We start from the raw sequence: 21,791 nt of genomic DNA, 5'->3' as shown, positions 1-21,791 counted from the left end.
AGGGGACTTGATCTTGGACCCTCTTCTCTGGGATGGATGAGCTCCGTTTGCCCTTCTGGACCCCATAGGACCGAGATAGCTCTAAACTTGGCAAACAGCTTGTTTCTGAGTTCCTGCCAATCGGGCACTGTCCCCACTAGGCAGGTCCCTCTCCTGGTGCTCGGCTCTGAGCCTGAGGACACAGCGACAACCGAGGTATGAATGCCGTGTCAATGATTGACTGGGGCCAGAGGCCAGAGCTCCGCTGCATATTTCCAGGCACAAGCTGTGAATGCAGCATTAATTGAAGGCCTGGAGGCAGCCTGAGTCCCCCTCCCTCCAGGGAGATGGCCAAGGTCAAGTCTCCCACCATCAGTCCTTGGAGACCAGAGGAGAACCTGGACTTGAAACAACAACGACTAAACCCCACCTGCCTCTGAGGGAAGTTTTCATAAAAGTCACAGTGCAAGAGGCCAGTAAAGTACTGCCGCTCCCTTAGCTCAGGAAGTCCTGTCAAGTGGCAGAACTGGCATTAGTCATTCTTTTTAGGAAGTGAGAAATAGAGGCTGCTTCAAGCTCTCACAGCTAGCGCTCGTCCTAAACTCTGGGCTCTGGCTCCGTCCCGGCATCCCACTGCCTCTTTCCATGCTTGGGGGTAATACTGAGGAAGAAGGGGATGGTCAAGCCCAGTACAAATATGGGCTGGCTCCTTAATTGTGGGGCCCTTGCAATTCCACCCCATTCAAACTCAACATATGCATTAAAAACCTAAGTGTTCCAGGCACTAGACTAGGGTCAGGAAACTAATAGTTTGAGGATAATAATAACCACATCTGCCGTTTACTTAGAGGACAGCACAGTGTACAGCAGGGATCAGTCAACTGTAGCCCATGGACCAAACCTGATCTGCCAACTGATTTTATAAATAAAGTTTTATAGGGACACAGCCTCGCCCATTTGTTTGTGTATGGCTCCTTTCTCACGGCATCAGCAGAGTTAAATAGTTTCAACAGAGATTGGTTTGTCAGGCCTAAAATATTTACTTTCTGGTCCTTTAGAGAAAATATTTGTGGATCCCACTGCTACTTAGCTGGGGAGCCTTGAGAGTTATTCCACTCTCTGCACCTCAGTTTCCCCATCCGTAAAAGCACCTCCTGTACTGTGTTATGACATCTGAGAAGGGACTAGAACAGTGCCTGGAACACAGTAAATGCTTCAGACATGTGCAGACTTATTCTTTCTTCCTAGGAACGCTTGGAGGTAGATGCCTTTACCATCCCTACTTTACAGATGAGAAAAATCAGAATTCAACAGGAGGAAGTGATTGTTCCTCAGGTATGTAGTGAGGATTTGAAGCTGAGGTGTCCACCAGCTCTGGCAGCCTTTTAGGAGACCCCAGGAAATGAGGTGAGATTGGCCTCTGCCCTGTGCTGTCAGTTGAGTAGACAGTGAGGAAGAGATACAATTCTGTGAGATGAGATCTTTGAGGGGGAAGCACAGGTGCCGTGGGACCACAGAAACGGTGCAGGCACCCCGACCCAGGCAGTCAGGGGAGACTTCCTGGAGGAGGTGATAGTGAAGCTTCCTGAATGGCAGAGGAGGTTCCAGGCCTGGCTCCCAGCACAAAGGGAGCTCAGACAGTCTGGAAGTCGCTATGCTGTCACCTTCTTACCTCTAAGTGGAGTTGGACCTCACCTGTCCTTCAGGAGGCGAAGGCATCCCAGAGCCTGAGCCACTCCATGAGGAGATATGGACTTTGACAAAGTAACTTGGGGCTTCTGGTTTCTTCACAGCCCTCCCCCAAACCAACACATCACAAAGGGCTCCTCGCTTAGGGTCAGTGGGTGGCCATTGAGGGTTGTCACTCGGTGCATAGGAAGCAGCAGTTTTTGTCCCTTCTCTCACTCCTGCCCTCTCTCCCCATCTCTTTCTCTTCCCCTTGCACACACCAGCCTCATACAAACCAGCTGGGAGCCTCAAGGCTCCAAGTCTTTTATGCAACCTGCCCTGAGGCTGGCTCTTCAGCGAGTCTGGCCTGTGTGTCTCACACCCCCTTTGTGTCCATTCTGAGAACTGCAAGGCATCCTGCAGCCCCTGTACATGGTGGCCCTCTCCCCCCTGTCCCTTTGGTTCTTGTAACAACTCTCCAACAGGCTTATTGCAAACCTGCTAAACGCCAGGCCCTGAAAAATACAAACTCAGTGTTCTGAGATTCAATCATGCAACATACACAACGGGAACATTCTACTAACATAGTAAGGGCTGTGCTGGGCACTTCTGTGTTCATTAGTTTTATTCTCTCCATCCATCTATCCATCCATTGTGCATACGTTCATGCAACCATATATTTAACACTCTTTAAACTTAGGACCTGCTATGTGTCACACGGAAGCACAAAATTCTTCAAATTTCCACAACATCAGGATATGACACACGGTAGGTTCTAAATAAAAGGGTGTGGAATAAGTAGATGAATGAGTTAACTAAATGGAGGATGACAGAGCGGAAGGGTTTGGTAGTCACCCTGTCTCAAGCCCGTCTTGTTCTAGCAACTCTCAGTCTCCATTTCGAGGAACCAGTGCTTCCTCGGCCTGGGACCCTGTCAAAATCATTCTAAAGTGGAAGAGTGCGGTGGGAGTGGGGAGATAGGTGAGTGGGGACCTCACTCTCTGGTCTCTATAGTTTATAAGCCATGTGCATCCCTATCCCACCTCATGGTGCCTCCAGAGCCCACCAGCTGAGATGCAAGCTGTGGTGGAGGCGGCTACACGTGCACCGAAATCTTTTACTTCCTTTAGACATAGAGCAGGGCCGTATTTCCCAGCCTTTCTGTTGGGTGGAGCGATATTCGCCATCTCCAGGCCTGGGCCACGGACACCACTGGTGGCGCCCCTTTGCCTCTCGGCACCAATAGCTGGCCAGATACAGAGGGAAGGACAGGAAGCTCGGGGGTCCTAGCGGAGGACAACGTCACAGGCTGGAAGGGAGCTGGGTCCTTGAAAGACTGTGGGGAACAGAGTTCCCTCATCTCCACCCTCTGGCTGCTAACTGGGCTCCGTGCAAGCAAGAAATAAACTTGTAATTCTGCTAAGCCACTGAAATGCAGATGTTTGTGTTTCCATAGTTAGCGTTACCTTGATTGACACGGAAGTACCATTACCTTTGCAGCTGATGGGCTCCGATCTATTGCCCTCAAAAAACAGCTTCAACTCTGGGGTCTTCTTGACATCAAACTCCTTCCAAAGTTCCTTCTCAACCGTGATGTCCACTTTGCCAAAGCCAATCCCGTTCTTGCCTTTGCCCATGATCTCCACGGCTTTGCCCAGCTCCTCAGCTAAGTCCCTGGATTGCTCTGAGGATGGGTTGTCTGAAAGAGGCAGTATGAAGACAGAACTCACTAGAGCTTTTCCTGCATCCCTGTCTCCCAAGGAGGAGGTTTTGTCTGGCCTGCTTAGCTCCGGGGCTTTTCTGGTGCCCCACTGCTAGTGGGTAGATTCAGAAATGTGACAAGATGTGAGACACACAGTTCAGGAAATTGGTCAGTTTGGGAGACACACATCAGGTTTCTTTGGGTTCGGTAACACTGGAAACAATACAACCTTGGGCAACTTAATCTATTGAAGCTCCAATTTCCTCATAGATAAAGTGGGGAAATAGTGACTACCTTGTGAAGTTGTCAAAAGATTTATTTTACAATCAGTTGTATTGTGCTTATTACTTTCTAAGAGTTTTACATGGATTAAGCCATTTAATCCTCCTAGTACCTTATGGGATAGGTACTGCTATTATTATCTCAGTGTTATAGATGAGGAAACTGTTGCACAATTGAAATGACACCTACTTGCCCAAGGGCCCATGGCAGCAGGAGGTATAGCAGGATGGGACCCACTCGCTCTGGCTCCGGAGTGCTTGCTCTCTAACCTCCACTGGGCATGTCCAACCCTTAGCACAATGCCTAGAACTTGGTCAGTACATAATGCATTCTTACTAGCACCATTATTATTGTAAAATTTCTATCAGAATTTATAGTGAGGGGGAGAGAAAGAGAGAGAGAGGGAGGGAATGAGGGAGGGAGGGAGGGAGAAGAGGGGAGAGAGAGAAGGGGGAGAGGGAGAGAGAGGGAGGGAGGGAGAGGGAGGGAGGGAAGGAGGAAGGGGGAGGGAGGGAAGGAGGAAGGGGGAGAGAGAGAGAGAGAGAGAGAGAGAGAGAGAGAGAGAGAATGCCATCTAGTGGAAATTCCTGGACCTAACAGGACAGTTTGGGCCCCTCCAGTTGCCCTGTATCTGCATGTAATACAGCAGGGGATTCTCTCGTGGAAAGAAGGCCAGATGTGGGAAGGGTAAGGATGGAGGGAGGTTATGATGACCTCCTACGCACTCAGCCCATCCCCTTGGTCTGGGGTGTTGAAGAGACCTGACACTATCATATTGCTGGGCAGCGGGGTAGCATTTGGAGTGAGGAGCCCTTTTCTGGAAAGAGCCTCAGGGGCCTGACATGTGATCCCAGCAGCAGGAGAGGTCTTCCTGGCCTAAATGGGGGGGTGGGGTGGGGGCTAAAAGGCAGGCAGTTTTGCCTCCCTTCCTCCTGAGAGGATTGTGAAACTGCAGGCCCCTCGCTGGTCCCTCACCGACTGGTGTCTGCAGCAGGTGGGCCGAGCCAGGGCAGGGGGTCATTAATTCCCTTTCAAGCCAGAACAGTTTATCTTTTTCAAACTCCCTTGTCCATCTGGAGCATTTGGAAAAAGTGCAAATCACTTCCAATGCTATGGGCAAGTTCCAAGTCCCACAGAGAGGGCTTTTGTAAAGCAAAACCCAGAAGGCTAGGCCTGGGACAGCTGGCAAACGCCCTACTGCCAGTCAGCACACCTGCTCCAGTGATGGAACCCAAAAGTGAAAGATCGTTTTCATTAAACTCCCAATCAATGGACAGGAAGTGGGAATTTTTGCCTCTCTTGTAGATCCATGCCTTTCCACTGCCTGCTTTGTCACCATCGTCGCCTTTGATACCCCCATCCATCACCACCAGCAGGTGCTGGCCTGTTGCCAGCCACTCCGGCCTGCAGGCTTCTCCTCTGCCTCCCTCGTGGAGTCGGCAGTGCCTGGCTCAGGGCATAGCATCCAAATCAGAGTTTCTAAGGGTACGAGCTTGGGGCAAGGGAAACACTTGTCTAAACAGTGGAGTTTTTGAGGTTCCACACACAGCCCAGTGGTCTTCAGTGTCCAAAATGGAAGTGAGAGATAGAAGTTGTGACAGCTGGGATCTGAGAGCTGGATGGATGGGACCTAACAGTCACAGTAATGGGATTCATTCACTCATTCATCTGACAAATCTTTTTTAGAATCTTCCATGTGCCAGGAAATGTTTTAGGTATTGGGGACTTAACAACAAACAGATTGATAAAAATCACTGCTCTCATTGGAGAAGGAAGAAAATAAACAAAATAAAAAAGCAGACTATATTCTATGTTAGATGCTAAGTGCTATGGAGAAAAAAGAAGCAGAGGTGGAAGTTGGGAGTGTCAGGGGAATGGAGTTTAAGTAGAGAGGCGAAAGGAGGCCTCACTGAGAAGGAACGTTTTAATAAAGACTGAAGAAGATAAGGGAGCAAGCTGTGCGCTTGCTTACAGGAGGGAGAGAGTTCCAGACAAAGGAGCCATACGTGCAAAGGCCCTGAGGTGGGAGCACGTGCAACATGTTTGAGGGATGACAAGAAATCCATTGGGTCTGGAACAGAGTGAGCTGGGGTGAGGTCAGGTGACACAGGCCGTGTAGACCACCAAATAAACTTTGGCCTTTCCTCCAAGGGTTGTGGAAATTACTGGAGGGTCTGGAGCCGAGTTAGATGTGATGACTTACTCTTTTACTGGATTGTTCTGAATGTTATATGGAGATTAGACCAAAGAGAAAAAAGGAGTCTAGCTGGAGCCACTGTAATAATCCAGGTGAGACATAGTAATGGCTTGAACCAGGCGAGCGGTGAGAAATGGTCAGAGCCTAGAGGGATCTTGGAAGAGTTGACAGGATTTACTGACGGATTGGAGGTGGAGTGTAAATGAAAGAAATCAAGGATGACTCTGACCTTTTGACCTGAGCAACCAGAAGGATGATGATGGTGATGATGATAGTAGTAATGACAACAAGATAACAACGTTTATTGAAACTTACTATGCCAAGTGCTTTGCTAAGTGTTACACGCATTATCTTGGTGAATCCTCAGAACAACCCTATGAGTCATCTGCTGTTACAGGTGAGGAATGTTAGACAAGGAAACGGAAGCCCAGAGGTCTCACAGCTAGTAAGCATTAGGCTGAGTGCAGCTCCATGGCTGACTGACTCCGAGATCCATGCTCTAACTGACCTCATAGGTAAGCTGGTCTGAAAAAATGTTCCTTTTTTCCTGGAGGGGTGGGTTTCCCATCTCCCCTGCTCTGAGTGGTTCTCATCAAAGCAGATAGACTCTGGAGAGCCAAATCCACTCTTTACAATTTACAGTCCTATTTACTAGTTTCTGTCTTTATAAAATTTGCCTTTAGGGCTTTGGAGCCTTGAATCCTGAGTGTGTAAAGGTGAAATGGATGCATACACCCCTCAGGTCTTGGTGCCTGTCTCATGAGGCATGGAGACGCAATTCAGCTGTACATTCATTGGAACCTGGGCAAAGCAGTGCCCAGTGGACAGTGGACAGGCAGGGAGCCTTTCACTGGGAGGCTGAGAGCTCCTATAGGTATAGCTCTCCTCAGGTTCTAACTCCACCTAAGGTTCATCTTCTGGCATATAGTGGGTACTCAATTAACATGAATTCCTTAGGTTGTCTCATAAAACAGAGACAGTTATGGTGGCTTACAGCACCGGTGGTCCAGGCAAGGTGCTTTTGAAACATCTCTGCACTTCAGTTTCCTCATCTATAGAATGGGGGTAGTAAGAGCTCCCATACCTTAGAATGAGCCTACGTAGTAAGACAGGGTAAGCAAAGCTCTGGCACAGAAGTGCCCGGTAAACATTAACTATTATGATGACGTGGGGGGGATCCTTGGTCTTGCTCTGACCAGATGCTCTCTGGGGAGGGAGAGTCCTATGGAGATATCAGGATCTTCAGCAGATCTTCTGGTTCTGGGGGAAGGAAGACAATGGTGACCAGCACCAAGTCATCCAACACAAGGCTGAGGCCTATTGTGTGGCTCTCCCGTGGGTTTTCGGGTACACAAATGGGACCCAGGGTCACATTAGCGTTGTCAGTGGCTCTCTGACTGTCTGCTTGGTGTGTAAATGTGTTAATGGCTAATGGACCTAGATCAATGTTTGCCTGGGTCTTTAGTAGATAACCCCAGTCTCCCTTTTCTGAGCAGCCAATGTGGGTCACGGTAGGGACTGATGGATGGGGGAGCTGTGAGTGTAGGGACTGGAGATTAGCTCCCAGCACAGGGAGCTGGAGTCTGCATGTCTTTAGACTGTGGTTCTCAACAGGGCACATTTGGCCATATCTGGAGACATTACTTGTTGTCACATCTGGAATTCTACTGGCATCTAGTGAGTAAAGGCAAGGGATGCTACTAAATACCCTACACTGCAGGGACACCCTCCTCACATCACACACACACACACACACACACACACACACCCCAAAGAATTAGCCAGCCAGGCAGGGTCTTGGTGCTCCGGCCGGGTGTCAAGCCTGAGCCTCTGAGGTGGGAGAGCCGAGTCCAGGACATTGGGCCACCAGAGACCTCACAGCCTCATGTAATATCAATCGGCGAGAGCTCTGCCAGAGATCTCTGTCTTAACACTAAGACCCAGCTCCACCCAACGGCCAGCAAGCTCCAGTGCTGGACGCCCCATGACAAACAACTAGCAAGACAGGAACACAACCCCACCCATTAGCAGAGAGCTGCCTAAAGTCATACTAAGTTCACAGACACCCCAAAACACAGCCCCAGGTGTCGCCCTGCCCACCAGAAGGACAAGATCTAGCCCCAGCCACCAGAACACAGGCACAAGTCCCCTCTACCAGGAAGCCTACACAAGCCACTGAACCAACACCAAAAACAATGGGAACTACGAACCTGCAGCCTGTGAAAAGGAGACCCTAAACACAGTAAGTTAAACAAAATGAGAAGACAGAGAAACATGCAGCAGATGAAGGAGCAAGGTAAAACCCCACCAGACCAGACAAATGAAGAGGAAATAGACAGTCTACCTGAAAAAGAATTCAGAATAATGATAGTAAAGATGATCCAAAATCCTGGAAATAGAATGGAGAAAATACAAGAAACGTTTAACAAGGACCTAGAAGAACTAAAGAGCAAACGAACAATGATGAACAACACAATAAATGAAATTTAAAATTCACTAGAAGGAATCAATAGCAGAAAAACTGAGGCAGAAGAATGGATAAGTGATCTGGAAGATAAAATAGTGGAAATAACTACCACAGAGCAGAATAAAGAAAAAATAATGAAAAGAATTGAGGACAGTCTCAGGGACATCTGGGACAACATTAAACGCACCAACATTCATATAATAGGGGTCCCAGAAGAAGAAGAGAAAAAGAAAGGGTCTGAGAAAATATTTGAAGACATTATAGTTGAAAAATTCCCTAACATGGGAAAGGAAATAGTCAATCAAGTCCAGGAAGCAGAGAGTCCCATACAGGATAAATCCAAGGAGAAACACACAAAGACACATAATAATCAAACTATCAAAAATTAAATACAAAGAAAAAATATTAAAAGAAGCAAGGGAAAAGTAACAAATAACATACAAGGGAATCACCATAAGGTTAACAGCTGATCTTTCAGCAGAAACTCTTCAAGCCAAAAGGGAGTGGCAGGACATATTTAAAGTGATGAAAGGGAAAGACCTACAACCAAGATTACTCTACCCAGCAAGGATCTCATTCAGATTCAACGGAGAAATTAAAACCTTTACAGACATCAAAAGTTAAGAGAATTCAGCACCACCAAACCAGCTTTACAACAAATGCTAAAGAAACTTCTCTAGGCAGGAAACACAAGAGAAAGAAAAGACCTACAAAAAAAAACCCAAAAATAATTAAGAAAATGGTGAAAGGAACATACATATCAATAATTACCTTAAATGTAAATGGATTAAATGCTCCAACCAAAAGACACAGACTAGCTGAATGGATACAAAAACAAGACCCATATACATGCTGTCTGGAAGAGACCCACTTCAGACCCAGGGACACATACAGACTGAAAGTGAGGGGATGGAAAAAGATATTCCATGCAAATGGAAATCAAAAGAAAGCTGGAGTAGTGATACTCATATCAGACAAAATAGACTTTAAAATAAAGACTATTACAAGAGACAAAGAAGGACACTACATAATGATCAAGGGATCAATCCAAGAAGAAGATATAACAATTGTAAATATTTATGCACCCAACATAGGAGCACCTCAATACATAAGGCAAATGCTAAGAGCCATAAAAGGGGAAATCGACAGTAACACAGTAATCATAGGGGTCTTTAACACCCCACCTTCACCAATGGACAGATCATCCAAAATGAAAATAAATAAGGAAACACAAGCTTTAAATGATACATTAAACAAGATGGACTTCATTGATATTTATAGGACATTCCATCCAAAAACAACAGAATACACTTTCTTCTCAAGTGCTCATGGAACATTCTCCAGGATAGATCATATCTTGGGTCACAAATCAAGCCTCGGTAAATTTAAGAAAATTTAAATCGTATCAAGTATCTTTTCCAACAACACTGTGAGACTAGATATCAATTACAGGGAAAAAACTGTAAAAGATAGAAAGACTTAGAGGCTAAACAATATGCTAGTAAATAACCAAGAGATCACTGAAGAAATCAAAGAAGAAATTTTAGAATACCTATAAATAAATGACAATGAAAACACAACATCCCAAAACCTATGGGATGTAGCAAAAGCAGTTCTAAGAGGGAAGTTTATAGCAATAAAATCCTACCTCAAGAAACAAGAAAAATCTCAAATAAACAGCCTAACCTTACACCTAAAGCAATTAGAGAAAGAAGAACAAAAAATCCCCAAAGTTAGCAGAAGGACAGAAATCATAAAGATCAGATCAGAAAGAAATGAAAAAGAAATGAAGAAAATAATAGTAGAGATCAATAAAACTAAAAGCTGGTTCTTTGAGAAGATAAACAAAATTGATAAACCATTAGCCAGAAAAAAAGGGAGAAGACTCAGATCAACAGAATTAGAAATGAAAAAGGAGAAGTAACAACTGACACTGCAGAAATACAAAGGATCATAAGAGATTACAACAAGCAACTATATGCCAATAAAATGGACAACTTGGAAGAAATGGACAAATTCTTAGAAGAGTACAACCTTCCAAGACTGAACCAGGAAGAAATAGAATATATGAACAGACCAGTCACAAGCACTGAAAGTGAAACTGTGATGAATGCAAGAATTCTTCGATATATGCAAATCAATCAGTGAGATACACCATATTAACAAACTGAAGGATAAAAACCTATGATCAGGGGCTTCCCTGGTGGCAGAGTGGTTAAGAATCCGCCTGCCAATGCAGGGGACACGGGTTCGAGCCCTGGTCTGGGAAGATCCCACATTCCACAGAGCAACTAGGCCCGTGAGCCACAACTACTGAGCCTGCGCGTCTGGAGCCTGTGCTCCACAACAAGAGAGGTCGCTAGAGTGAGAGGCCCGTGCACCGCGATGAAGAGCGGCCCCCGCTTGCTGCAACTAGAGAAAGCCCTCGCACAGAAACAAAGACCCAACACAGCCTAAAATAAATATAAAAATAAATAAATAAAAATTAAAAAAAAAAACCTATGATCATCTCAATACATGCAAAAAAAGCTTTCAACAAAATTCAACACCCATTTATGATAAAAACTCTCCAGAAAGTAGGCACAGAGGGAACCTACCTCAACATGATAAAGGTCATACATGACAAACCTACAGCGAACATCGGTTCTCAATGGTGAAAAACTGAAACCATTTCCTGTAAGATGGGGAACAAGACAAGGTTGCCCACCCTCACCACTATTATTCAACATAGTTTTGGAAGTTCTAGCCACGGCAATCAGAGAAGAAAAAGAAGTAAAAGGAATCCAAATCAGAAAAGAAGAAGTAAAACTGTCACTGTTTGCAGATGACATGATACTATACATAGAGAATCCTAAAGATGCCACTTTAGGATTACAGAAAACTACTAGAGCTAATCAATGAATTAGGTAAAGTAGCAGGATACAAAATTAATACTCAGAAATCTCTTGCATTCCTATACAGATAAACCCACGCACATATGGTCACCTTATCTTTGACAGGAGGCAAGAATATACAACGGAGAAAAGACAGCCTCTTCAATAAGTGGTGCTGGGAAAACAGGACAGCTACATATAAAAGAATGAAATTAGAACACTCCCTAACACCATACACAGAAATAAACTCAAAATGGATTAAAGGCCTAAATGTAAGGCCAGACACTATAAAACTCTTAGAGGAAAACATAGGCAGAACACTCTATGACATAAATCACAGCAAGATCCTTTTTAACCCACCTCCTAGAGAAATGGAAATAAAAACCAAAATAAACAAATGGGACCTAATAAAACTTAAAAGCTTTTGCACAGCAAAGGAAACCATAAACAAGACGAAAAGACAACCCTCACAGTGGGAGAAAATATTTGCAAATGAAGCAACTGACAAAGGATTAATCTCTAAAATATACAAGCAGCTCATGCAGCTCAATATAAAAAAAAAAAAAAAAACCCAATCCAAAAATGGGCGGACAACCTAAATAGACATTTCTCCAAAGAAGATATACAGATTGCCAACAAACACATGAAAGGCTGCTCAACATCATTAATCATTAGAGAAATGCAAATCAAAACCACAATGAGGTATCACCTCACCCTGGTCAGAATAGCCATCTTCAAAAAATCTACAAACAATAAATGCTAGAGAGGGTGTGGAGAAAAGGGAACCCTCTTGCACTGTTGATGGGAATGTAAATTGATACAGCCACTATGGAGAACAGTATGGAGGTTCCTTAAAAAAACTAAAAATAGAACTACCATACGACCCAGCAATCCACTACTGGGCATATACCCTGAGAAAACCATAAGTCAAAAAGAGACATGTACCACAATGTTTATTGCAGCACTATTTACAGTAGACCTGGAAGCAACCTAAGTGTCCATCAACAGATGAATGGATAAAGGAGATGTGGCACATATATACAATGGAATATTACTCAGCCATAAAAAGAAACGGAAGTGAGTTACCTGTAGTGAGGTGGATGGACCTAGAGTCCGTCATACTGAGTGAAGTAAGTCAGAAAGAGAAAAACAAATACGGTATGCTAACACATACATATGGAATCTAAAAAAAAAAAAAATGGTTCTGATGAACCTAGGGGCAGGAAAGGAATAAAGACACAGATGTAGAGAATGGACTTGAGGACACAGGGAGGGGGAAGGGTAAGCTGGGTCGAAGTGAGAGGGTAGCATTGACATATATGCACTACCAAATGTAAAACAGATAGCTAGTGGGAAGCAGCTGCATAGCATAGGGAGATCAGATAGGTGTTTTGTGACCACCTAGAGGGGTGGGATAGGGAGGGTGGGAGGGAGGTGCAAGAGGCAGGGGATATGAGGACATATGTATACGTATAGCTGATTCACTTTGTTATACAGCAGAAACTAACCCAACATTGTAAAGCAATTATACATCAATAAAGATGTTTAAAAAAAGGGGGGGCATTAGCCAGCCAAAATATCAATAGTGCTGAGGACGAGAAACCCCACTTTAGAACAAGTTCAAGATCAAGCATGGAAAAGGATTCTGAGAATAACCCTCTCTCCATTCCATAGGGTGATTTATAGTGTACAGATGTGCTCACAAGTGATAAGGACTTCAGGGTGGTCTCCAACCCCTTCTAGCTCCTCAATGGCCAGCCAACAAATTTCTCTGACCATTGCAGTGACCTACAAGCCCCTAAAGACTCTGCTCCTCACTCTTCTGATCTTATTTCCCACTACTTTTCAACAACTCAGCTTAGCCACCCTGCAGATTCCCACCTCAGGGCCTTTGCACTTGCTACTCCCTCTGCCTGAAATGCTCTCCTGGAGGTTGCTGCTTTACTGCGTTCAGGTCTTTGTTCAGTTGTCACCTTCTCAGGAAAGCCTTCCCTGGCCACCCTGGCCACAACAACAGCCGTACCTCCACCCACTCCTTGCACTCCCTAAGAGTTCTGCTTTTTCTCCATAGTACTTTTACCCTGAAGATATGCTACCTTTTTTACTTCTTTACCAGTTTATCTTGAGTCTCCCCTCTCTGGGATAAAAGTTCCATAAAGCAAGGATGTCTGCCTGCTTTGTTCACCACTCAGTGCCTAGAATATATCTGGTATGTAATAAGTATTCAATAAATGTTGAGTGAATGAATGAATGTCTCAATTATCAGCACAGTTTAAGATGGATTGAGTGTTAGACCTGCTCTGAAATGTAAGACAGGGACAATGAGACCAAGCCCTGTGCCTGGAATACAGGTCTCAGTAAATGGTCGTCCCCATCATCACCACTGTGGTCCTCATTATCATTCTCATTCACCATCTACATCATCAACTAACCTGCTCCCAGGGCACAATCTTGCCACCTCTGCTTTAGGGATGATTACTAATTACTAATTAATGAACCCAGAAACAGCTCTTGTTAAGTCTCACTTTGACCTCTCTCTGCTAAACGTAGCCTTCCCTTTTCTCCTGTCTCATTCATGGGGAACATTGTGGGCCAAAGGAAAGCTCATTTATTCATTCAGCATCTCCTCAGGCCTGCCATGCTCGAAGCACAATCCCAGATGTTAGCAATCAAGAGATGAATAAGGGCTTCCCTGGTGGCGCAGTGGTTGAGAGTCCGCCTGCCGATGCAGGGGACACGGGTTCGTGCCCCGGTCTGGGAGGATCCTGCATGCCGCGGAGCGGCTGGGCCTGTGAGCCATGGCCGCTGAGCCTGCGCGTCCGGAGCCTGTGCTCCGCAACGGGAGAGGCCACAGCAGTGAGAGGCCCGCGTACCGCAAAAAAAAAAAAGAGATGAATAAGATTTGACCCCTGTGCCTGGTGGAGCTCACAAGTTTAAAAGCATTTTCAGGGCTTCCCTGGTGGCGCAGTGGTTGAGAATCCGCCTGCCGATGCAGGGGACACGGGTTCGTGCCCCGGTCTGGGAGGATCCTGCATGCCACGAAGCGGCTGGGCCCGTGAGCCATGGCCGCTGAGCCTGAGTGCCCGGAGCCTGTGCTCCACAACGGGAGAGGCCACGGCAATGAGAGGCCTGCGTACCGCAAAAAAAAAAAAAAGCATTTTCAATACAGTGTGGCAAATGCTATGAAAAGGAGTGTGCAGAGGGCTGAGTGAGCGTGGGAGGGCCTAGGTGGGAGTAAGGTGGACACAGCCGCTTGACAGAGCAATTCCATGAACTTAAACCTCACAATCCAGGTGAAGAAGTTCAGGAAGAACACTACAGGTGGAGGGAACTGCAAGTGTAAAGGCCAGGAGGCCAATGCCAGTGTGACCTACCTGGTGGCCACACTCAGAGTGCAGAGCACAGAGTTCAAGTGGAGTGGAGAAGGAGGCCTGGTTAGGTCAAGCAGAGGACATTTTAGCCGTGTTAAGGAGTTTGGGGACTTAGAGAATCTTTGGGGGTTTTTAATCAGGGAGTGACCCAATCAGATTTGCATTTTAGAAAACAAAATTTCTCTGGGTACACTGTAGAGACGGCACTGGAGGGGGAAGGGAGACCATCTAGAAGATGTTGCAGTGGTTCGTGGCGGGGAATGGTGAGGCCAGAACTAAGGCCACGGCAGGGGGATGGGAAGAAATAGTGATTGCAGAGGGCTTCAGGAAGTGGTTTCAACAGGATTTGGTGACGATTAGAGACGAGAGTAGAAAGGAGTTAAGAATGATCTTGGATTTCTGACTTTGACATCATGTGGATAACAGTGCTGTCAGTCAAGACAGGACGTGAGCAGAAGCTTGTCGTTGGAGCAAATCAAAGATGCTGAGGTCTATTTTGGACACACGTGGCATTGAGATGTGCGAGGGATATCCAAGAGCAAAGATCAGCCTGGGTGTTGGCTCTTGAGCCTGGGGTCCTTGGAGAGATGAGAAAGTGGGCAGCAGCTAAGGATTTGAGAGTTACCAGGGCAGTATTTCCCTGGAGACAATATTGGAAAGACCTATTTGTAAAAAGCCATTTACTCCTGGAAAAAAAGCTTTTATAATGCTTGCCCCAAGTCATTCGTTTTTCCAGAGGTGACTTGAAAGGGTCTGCCAGCTTTTGAGAATTCATTTTGATTTAAACTGTGTGTTTGAAGCCATCAAATACTCAAATGAAATGAGTTGGAGTGTCTTTTAGATAGCATCTCTGCTGGTGTTCACCGCTTTGAAATACCTGCTGGTGGGAAGGCTTTAAATTTAAACTATTCAAATTGGTTGTGATCAAGTGCAATTAAAGTATATAAAATGGATTAGCTTCTTTGTAGCCCCAGGTTCGATGTCAATCCAATCCCTAAGTTACAAGACAACAGTTAACGCCCCAAAGAGCCATGAACTTGCCCTGCTGCCCTGATTAAAACACGGTAGTCAGGACTTCCCTGGTGGCACAGTGGTTAAGAATCTGCCTGCCAGTGCAGCAGACATGGGTTCGATCCCTGGTCCGGGAAGATCCCACATGCCACGGAACAGCTAAGCCCATGTGCCACAGCTACTGAGCCTGCGCTCTAGAGCCTGCGAGCCACAACTACCGAAGCCCCTCACCTAGAGCCCGTGCTCCGCAACAAGAGAAGCCCGCGCCCTGCAATGAAGAGTAGCCCCCACTCACCGCAACTAGAAAAAGCCCACGTGCAGCAATGAAAACCCAACACAGCCAAAAATAAAAACAAATAAATAAGTTCATTAAAAATAAACAGAGTAGTCACGGGCAAGCTTGCATTCTCACACGGACAGGATATGTTATCCAGGCTTGGCGACCTGCTGTGCCATTCTGGAAGGGTAAATGAGTGTCGCGATGTGTGTTGTGTCGTGCAAAGTATGTGGCTCTAAATCCTTCTGAGGGTCTGAGGATCTAGGATTCAGGGTTTAAGGCTGCAGCAAAAAAGAGAAGATGGCTTAGATGTCTGACCTGTGCAAACCATTAACTCATAATCCACAGCAGGTAGAGCAGCTGCAGAGTTCTCAATTCTTCTGAGAAAGCAACCGTAAAACAAATGTTCAAGTAGTGGCCCAAGTCTTGGTGTGGATGAGGGATGCAGGGAACCAGCTGGAGGAGTAGTTCAGCAAAGTGGAAATCATGTCCTGCTCACAGGCTCATGTAAAGAAAATGGCCCAAACTGGATCTCTCCTAGGTCTTGCTCCATGGGCTTGAAGTAAAATTAGGCATGCATCCTGACACTTTGAAGGAAACAAACCATTAACAGCCTGAGCTGGATGGAAGTCAGAGGCTTGGAACTATTTTGATGGAACTTTACACAACAGCCATGCTCCACATTGGATGGAGGCAAAATGACCCAATTAGATTTTCCCTTCTGTGAACTACCAAGGTTAAGGGCACAACAAGAATGTTTTTGTTCTATGTTGCTATGAAGTAGTTGCACAAGCCAGCTGAGGAAGCACTGGGATCCCTGGTAACTGAGCTGCTGATACTGTCACTTACCCGACTCCCCCACTGAAGGGGCGTCACTCAGAGAGAATGTATCAAATGAGAAGAGACAAAGATTAAGGAAGGAGCTGAGAGGCCTGAATTTCAGGCAGGGGACACAAACTCAGATACCAGAGGAGTGAGGCAGGGGTGTGACTGTGTGGAATTGGCTTATCCAGCCAAGATGTGGTAAACTGACAAGTATGTTTTCTGATCAAAACGGGAAATCGTTATTCAGCTCCAGCCAACTGTCACATTGCAGGAATGTAAGCCAGTGCTTCCAGAACTTTTGTTTTTTCAAGAGCAGATGTAAATTCAATTTCAATTGTGAAATGTCCCAAAATAGGGAGACAAATAGTGGCGCCACACTGGGTCATTGTAAGGAGTATATGACATTTACTGGGCTATAAGGACAGTGCCTGGCCCACAGTAAGTGCTCACTATGTGACTGTTAGGAAAACCCCTTCTACCCTGTCCCAAGGCACAGACAGGTCTGTGCCAATGTCTCAGGAAAAAGAAGTCTGCTCTCTCTATCAAAATGCGGGCTGATGCAAAGCCTAAAGAATAAGCGTGGGCATGCAAACTTCAGACAGTAGAGGTGATGATCTAAAAGTCTTTCTCAAGAGCGTGCCCATAACTGTGTCCCAGCAACTTAACACGCGATCTTATTTAGTCTTCACAATCATCCAGTGTGGCCCTTATGTTCACGCCCATTTTACAGAGGAGAAAACTGAGGTTCAGAATAGTAAAGACACCTGAGGGTAAATCCTGGCTTCTTGCCTTCAGTGGGACAGAGGAGCCAGATACAAATCAAGACAAGAGTGGCAACATAGTATCTTGCAAATTGCTTAATTTCCCTGGACCTCAGTATTCTCATCTGTAAATTGAGGATGACATTATATATGTTATCTTTAAAATTATTATTAAAACGTGTTCTCATGTGTTTAGCAATATTTAAAACTCCTCTGGGGACTTCCCTGGTGGCACAGTGGTTAAGAATCTGCCTGCCAGTGCAGGGGACACGAGATCAAGCCCGTGTCCCGTGTCCGGGACACGTGCCCGTGTCCAGAATCAAGCCCTGGTCCGGGAAGATCCCACCTGCCATGGAGCAACTAAGCCCATGAGCCACAACTACTGAGACTGTGCTCTAGAGCCCCCGAGCCACTACTACTGAGTCCACGTGCCACAATGACTGAAGCCCACGCGCCTAGAGCCCGTGCTCTGCAACAAGAGAAGCCACCACAACGAGAAGCCCGCGCACCACAACGAAGAGTAACCCCTGCTTGCCGCAACTAAAGTCCGCGCACAGCAACGAAGACCTAGTGCAGCCAAAAATAAATAAATAAATAAATAAAACTCCTCTTGCTGCCAGGAGAAAGGGGGCAGGTCTCAGCCCACCCATCACCCACTGCCCAGGAGTGAGGGACACTCACGGAAGAGCACCATCAAGAAGCGGGTCTCATTCAGCATCTGGGTCAGGCCGGCAGGTGTTAGCACCATCAGGTTTTTCTCCACCAGAATGTGCAAGGGCTGGGACATGTTGATGCTGGCTTCCTTGACGTCCACCTCTGGTGAGCCCTGGACAGTGCTGACACAAGAGGCCACCAGCAGCAGAGACATCCAGAGCAGCTCCATTGCTGTCCTGCAGGGGCAGGAACAAGAACAAGAACCCTTATCAACACAGGTGGTGGGGCCCCATGTCATCACTCTCTCCCCATCTCCTTCCCTGCCAGGTCAGTCCTGATGTGGAGAACATAGCCTGAGCATGTCCCACTGCCCCACCTAGCAGTGCCCACAGCTCAGCAAAGCAAGCTGGCAAAGGAGAGGCAAAGCGTTAGGTTAACCTCAGGGCCCACGGAAACGGCGCAGGGTTAGTTCAGAGGAGCACGGTCCCACTTGCAGCAGCAGAAAGCCAAATCACATGCCAGCCACTCAAGCCCACTGGCTCCCCGGACACTAGGTGAGAATTTTTCTGATATGAAACCCAGTCCAGAATCCCAGGGTGAGCCTCTGGGTCTCAGAGATGACTGGTCCAATCCCTATCACCGCCTCTGCTTCATGCTCCTCCAGCTCCTGCTTGAATACCTCTTTTGATGGGCAGCTCACTACTTGACAGTGTACCCCATTGGATTTTTGAGCAAATTTTCTCAAGTGTAAATATTTCTTTTAAAAGTAATCACCATAGGGGCTTCCCTGGTGGCGCAGTGGTTGAGAGTCCGCCTGCCAAGGCAAGGGATGCGGGTTCGTGCCCCGGTCCGGGAAGATCCCACATGCCGCGGAGGGGCTGGGCCCGTGAGCCATGGCCGCTGAGCCTGTGCATCCGGAACCTGTGCTCCGCAACGGGAGAGGCCACAACAATGAGAGGCCCGCGTACCACCAAAAAAAAAAAAAAAAAAAAGTAATCACCATAATTCACACTTGTAAAAATTCCAAGCAATATAATAAAAAAATGTTAAGTAAAAAATAAAAATTTCTCCCATAACACCACCCCTGAGAAAGTGACTCTTAACAGTTTGGAATGAATCTTTACTGATGTTGAAAATGCCCGTATGAATGTATATTTGAATGTACATATGTAAACATAAGTGGAATTAGGTATGTGTACTGTTCATTGTTCCGATTGTCTTACTCAATGAGATGAAATATACCCCAGACACCTTCTGATAAGAGTACATATTAGATCTATAACATGATTTCCTTTCCTCTTTTTTTCTCATTCTTTTCTTTTTATTTATTTATCTTTTTTTACAATTCTTATCTGTTAGAATGGTTTGGGTCAGCAGCTGCCTCTCTGTAAGTTCCACTCTCCCTGATAACATAGGTTTTCCCTAATAATTTAAAGCATAGGATCACTGTCACAGATCTTTGCATGTTCTCCACAAGCATAGAGCCATTTTCCTGTGTAGCATACAGACTACCCAAGTGTTTTAAATAAGAAGACATATAGCAAGTTCAGATTAAACGTATAAGGACCTGAATTCCTTCGTTGAGTGCTGTATTCCTAGCACCTGGCATTTATGATAGGAAAATGAACATGAATGAATAGATACTTGACATTTCCCTGGGAAATATGTTTGGCACACTATCTGAGGATTTTTTAAAAGTAGATCTTCTAATGTAATTTTTGGTCTAATATATAAAGAATTGTGATCAATTCTTAAGTGCTAAATTTTATAAATACCTGTAGCTAAACATACTTGTCATGTACCAGGTGCTGTTTTAATGCATTCCATGTCATCACCTCTCTTATGACAACTCTACAAGGTAAGTATGGTAATATTGTAATCCCCATTTAGTGAGTATAAAATGAGGCACATAGAGGTTAAGTGACTTGCCCAAGGCCACACAGCTAATAAGTGACAGAGTCAGGATTTTAAACAAGGCAATCTAGCTACAGAATCCATGCCCTTAACCACAATAACGTACTGCCTCTCTAGTGTCCCCCTGCAAAACTGATGTAGTGAACAGTGTTTTGAGACACTAACTGAGGCTTCCGCCCAACCACCACCCCTGGTATCCGCCATTCAATCACATCCTGTCTCAGAGGGGAGGACCGAGGCTGGCAAGAGAGAACAGAATCGGATTTTGGTTTAGGGCTGCAAAACAGGCCTTTGAAACTCAGCAGGGACAAGACACTTGCAAGCCAGAGCTCCAATTGCAAGAACTGGGCTTTTCAGAAAGAAAAGGGTTTTTGACTACTCAAAGGTTTATGCTATAAACTCTAGGTTTGGAAGAACATGTTGACAGAAGGAACAGTTACCTTCCCCAAAGGAGATAAAAGTGTGCCTTCCTGACAGGAGGGAGGAGAATGGGAAGGAGTGGCAAGAGCTTTGATGCTTCTGGGGTCCTGAGAAAGGGGTCCTACCTTCTGTCCCTTCTCTGTGCTGAAACCCCAGCCCTGTCTGTTTTTGCGCACCACTGCAGACCCAGTCCCCAGTCCCATGCCCGCCCACAGTAATAAATCAGTCACTACGTAGTGAGCTGGTATTTGAGCTTTACACTCATCCTCTCATTAACCCTCACAGCACGTCTGTGAGGTAGGTCAAATTCTGATGCCCACCTTACAAGTTGGGGACCCATCCAAGAAGAAGGAGCGAGACTTGAGCTCAGGTGTATCTGAGCCCCATGCCTATGGGTCTAAACCAGGGGTCGCAAACTATGGCCTGCTGCCTCTTCTTATAAACACAGTGTTAGAGGATCACAGCCACGCCCGTTCCGTCACTATCGTCTATGGCTGCATTTACCGCAACCGCTGGGTGAAGTAGTTGCAACAGAGACCCTGTGTGGCCAGCAAAGCCAAAAATATTTATTATCTGGCCCTCTGCAGGAAAAGTTTGCTACCCTCAGGTCTAAAGCACAATAGCACACTGCCCTCATGCCCGTACCTCATATTCTGGACTTTGGAAGTGGTCACAGATGCTCAGATTTGCAAAGTCCACTATCAAAGCACAGCACCTCCCTCTGCAGGATGGGTGAGTGTCCTGTATCCCAGAGTAGTTGTGAGGATTCATAAGGAACTTGTGCTTTATTAGTACTTCTTTAACTTGGATTCACATTAAAATTCTCTGGGGAGATTTTAAGGCAATACTGATGCTCCTCTCACCCTAGACTATTAATTCAAAATTAAAGAAGACATACAGATGGCCAAGAGGCACATGAAAAGACGCTCAGCATCACTAATTATTAGAGAAATGTAAATCAAAACTACAGTGAGGTATCCCACTGATCAGAATGGCCATTATCAAAAAATCTAGCAACAATAAATGCTGGAGAGGGTGTGGTGAAAAGGGAACCCTCCTGCACTGTTGGTGGAAATGTAAATTGATACAGCCACTATGGAGAACAGTATGGAGGTTCCTTAAAAAGTGAAAAATAGAATTACCATATGACCCAGTAAGTGGTATCCCACTACTGGGCATATACCCTGAGAAAACCATAATTCAGAAAGAGTCATGTACCACAATGTTCATTGCAGCTCTATTTACAATAGCCAAGACATGGAAGCAACCTAAGTGTCCATTGACAGATGAATGGATAAAGAAGATGTGGCACATATATACAAAGGAATATTACTCCACCATAAAAAGAAACAAAATTGAGTTATTTGTAGTGAGGTGGATGGACCTAGAG

At 45.7% G+C, this 21,791-nt stretch overlaps 1 protein-coding gene across 1 annotated transcript in view; it reads right to left on the bottom strand.

Annotated features, from left to right (window-relative positions):
• The window catches only part of PDILT (protein disulfide isomerase like, testis expressed), a 37,152-nt gene extending 18,856 nt beyond the window's left edge, over nucleotides 1-18,296 (bottom strand). Inside the window, exons 1-2 of the mRNA XM_067705112.1 lie at nucleotides 18,095-18,296; nucleotides 3,140-3,346 (exon numbers count right to left, since the gene is read on the bottom strand). Coding sequence (XP_067561213.1) covers nucleotides 3,140-3,346; nucleotides 18,095-18,296 — 409 coding nt within the window. The remainder of the gene's footprint in view (nucleotides 1-3,139; nucleotides 3,347-18,094) is intronic.
• Between the last annotated feature and the right edge of the window lie 3,495 nt (nucleotides 18,297-21,791).

This window comes from Pseudorca crassidens, chromosome 15 (assembly GCF_039906515.1).
Source record: "Pseudorca crassidens isolate mPseCra1 chromosome 15, mPseCra1.hap1, whole genome shotgun sequence".
NCBI lineage: Eukaryota > Metazoa > Chordata > Mammalia > Artiodactyla > Delphinidae > Pseudorca > Pseudorca crassidens.
Note: the sequence above shows the minus strand (reverse complement) of the source record. Positions and strands in the feature narration are given on the sequence as shown.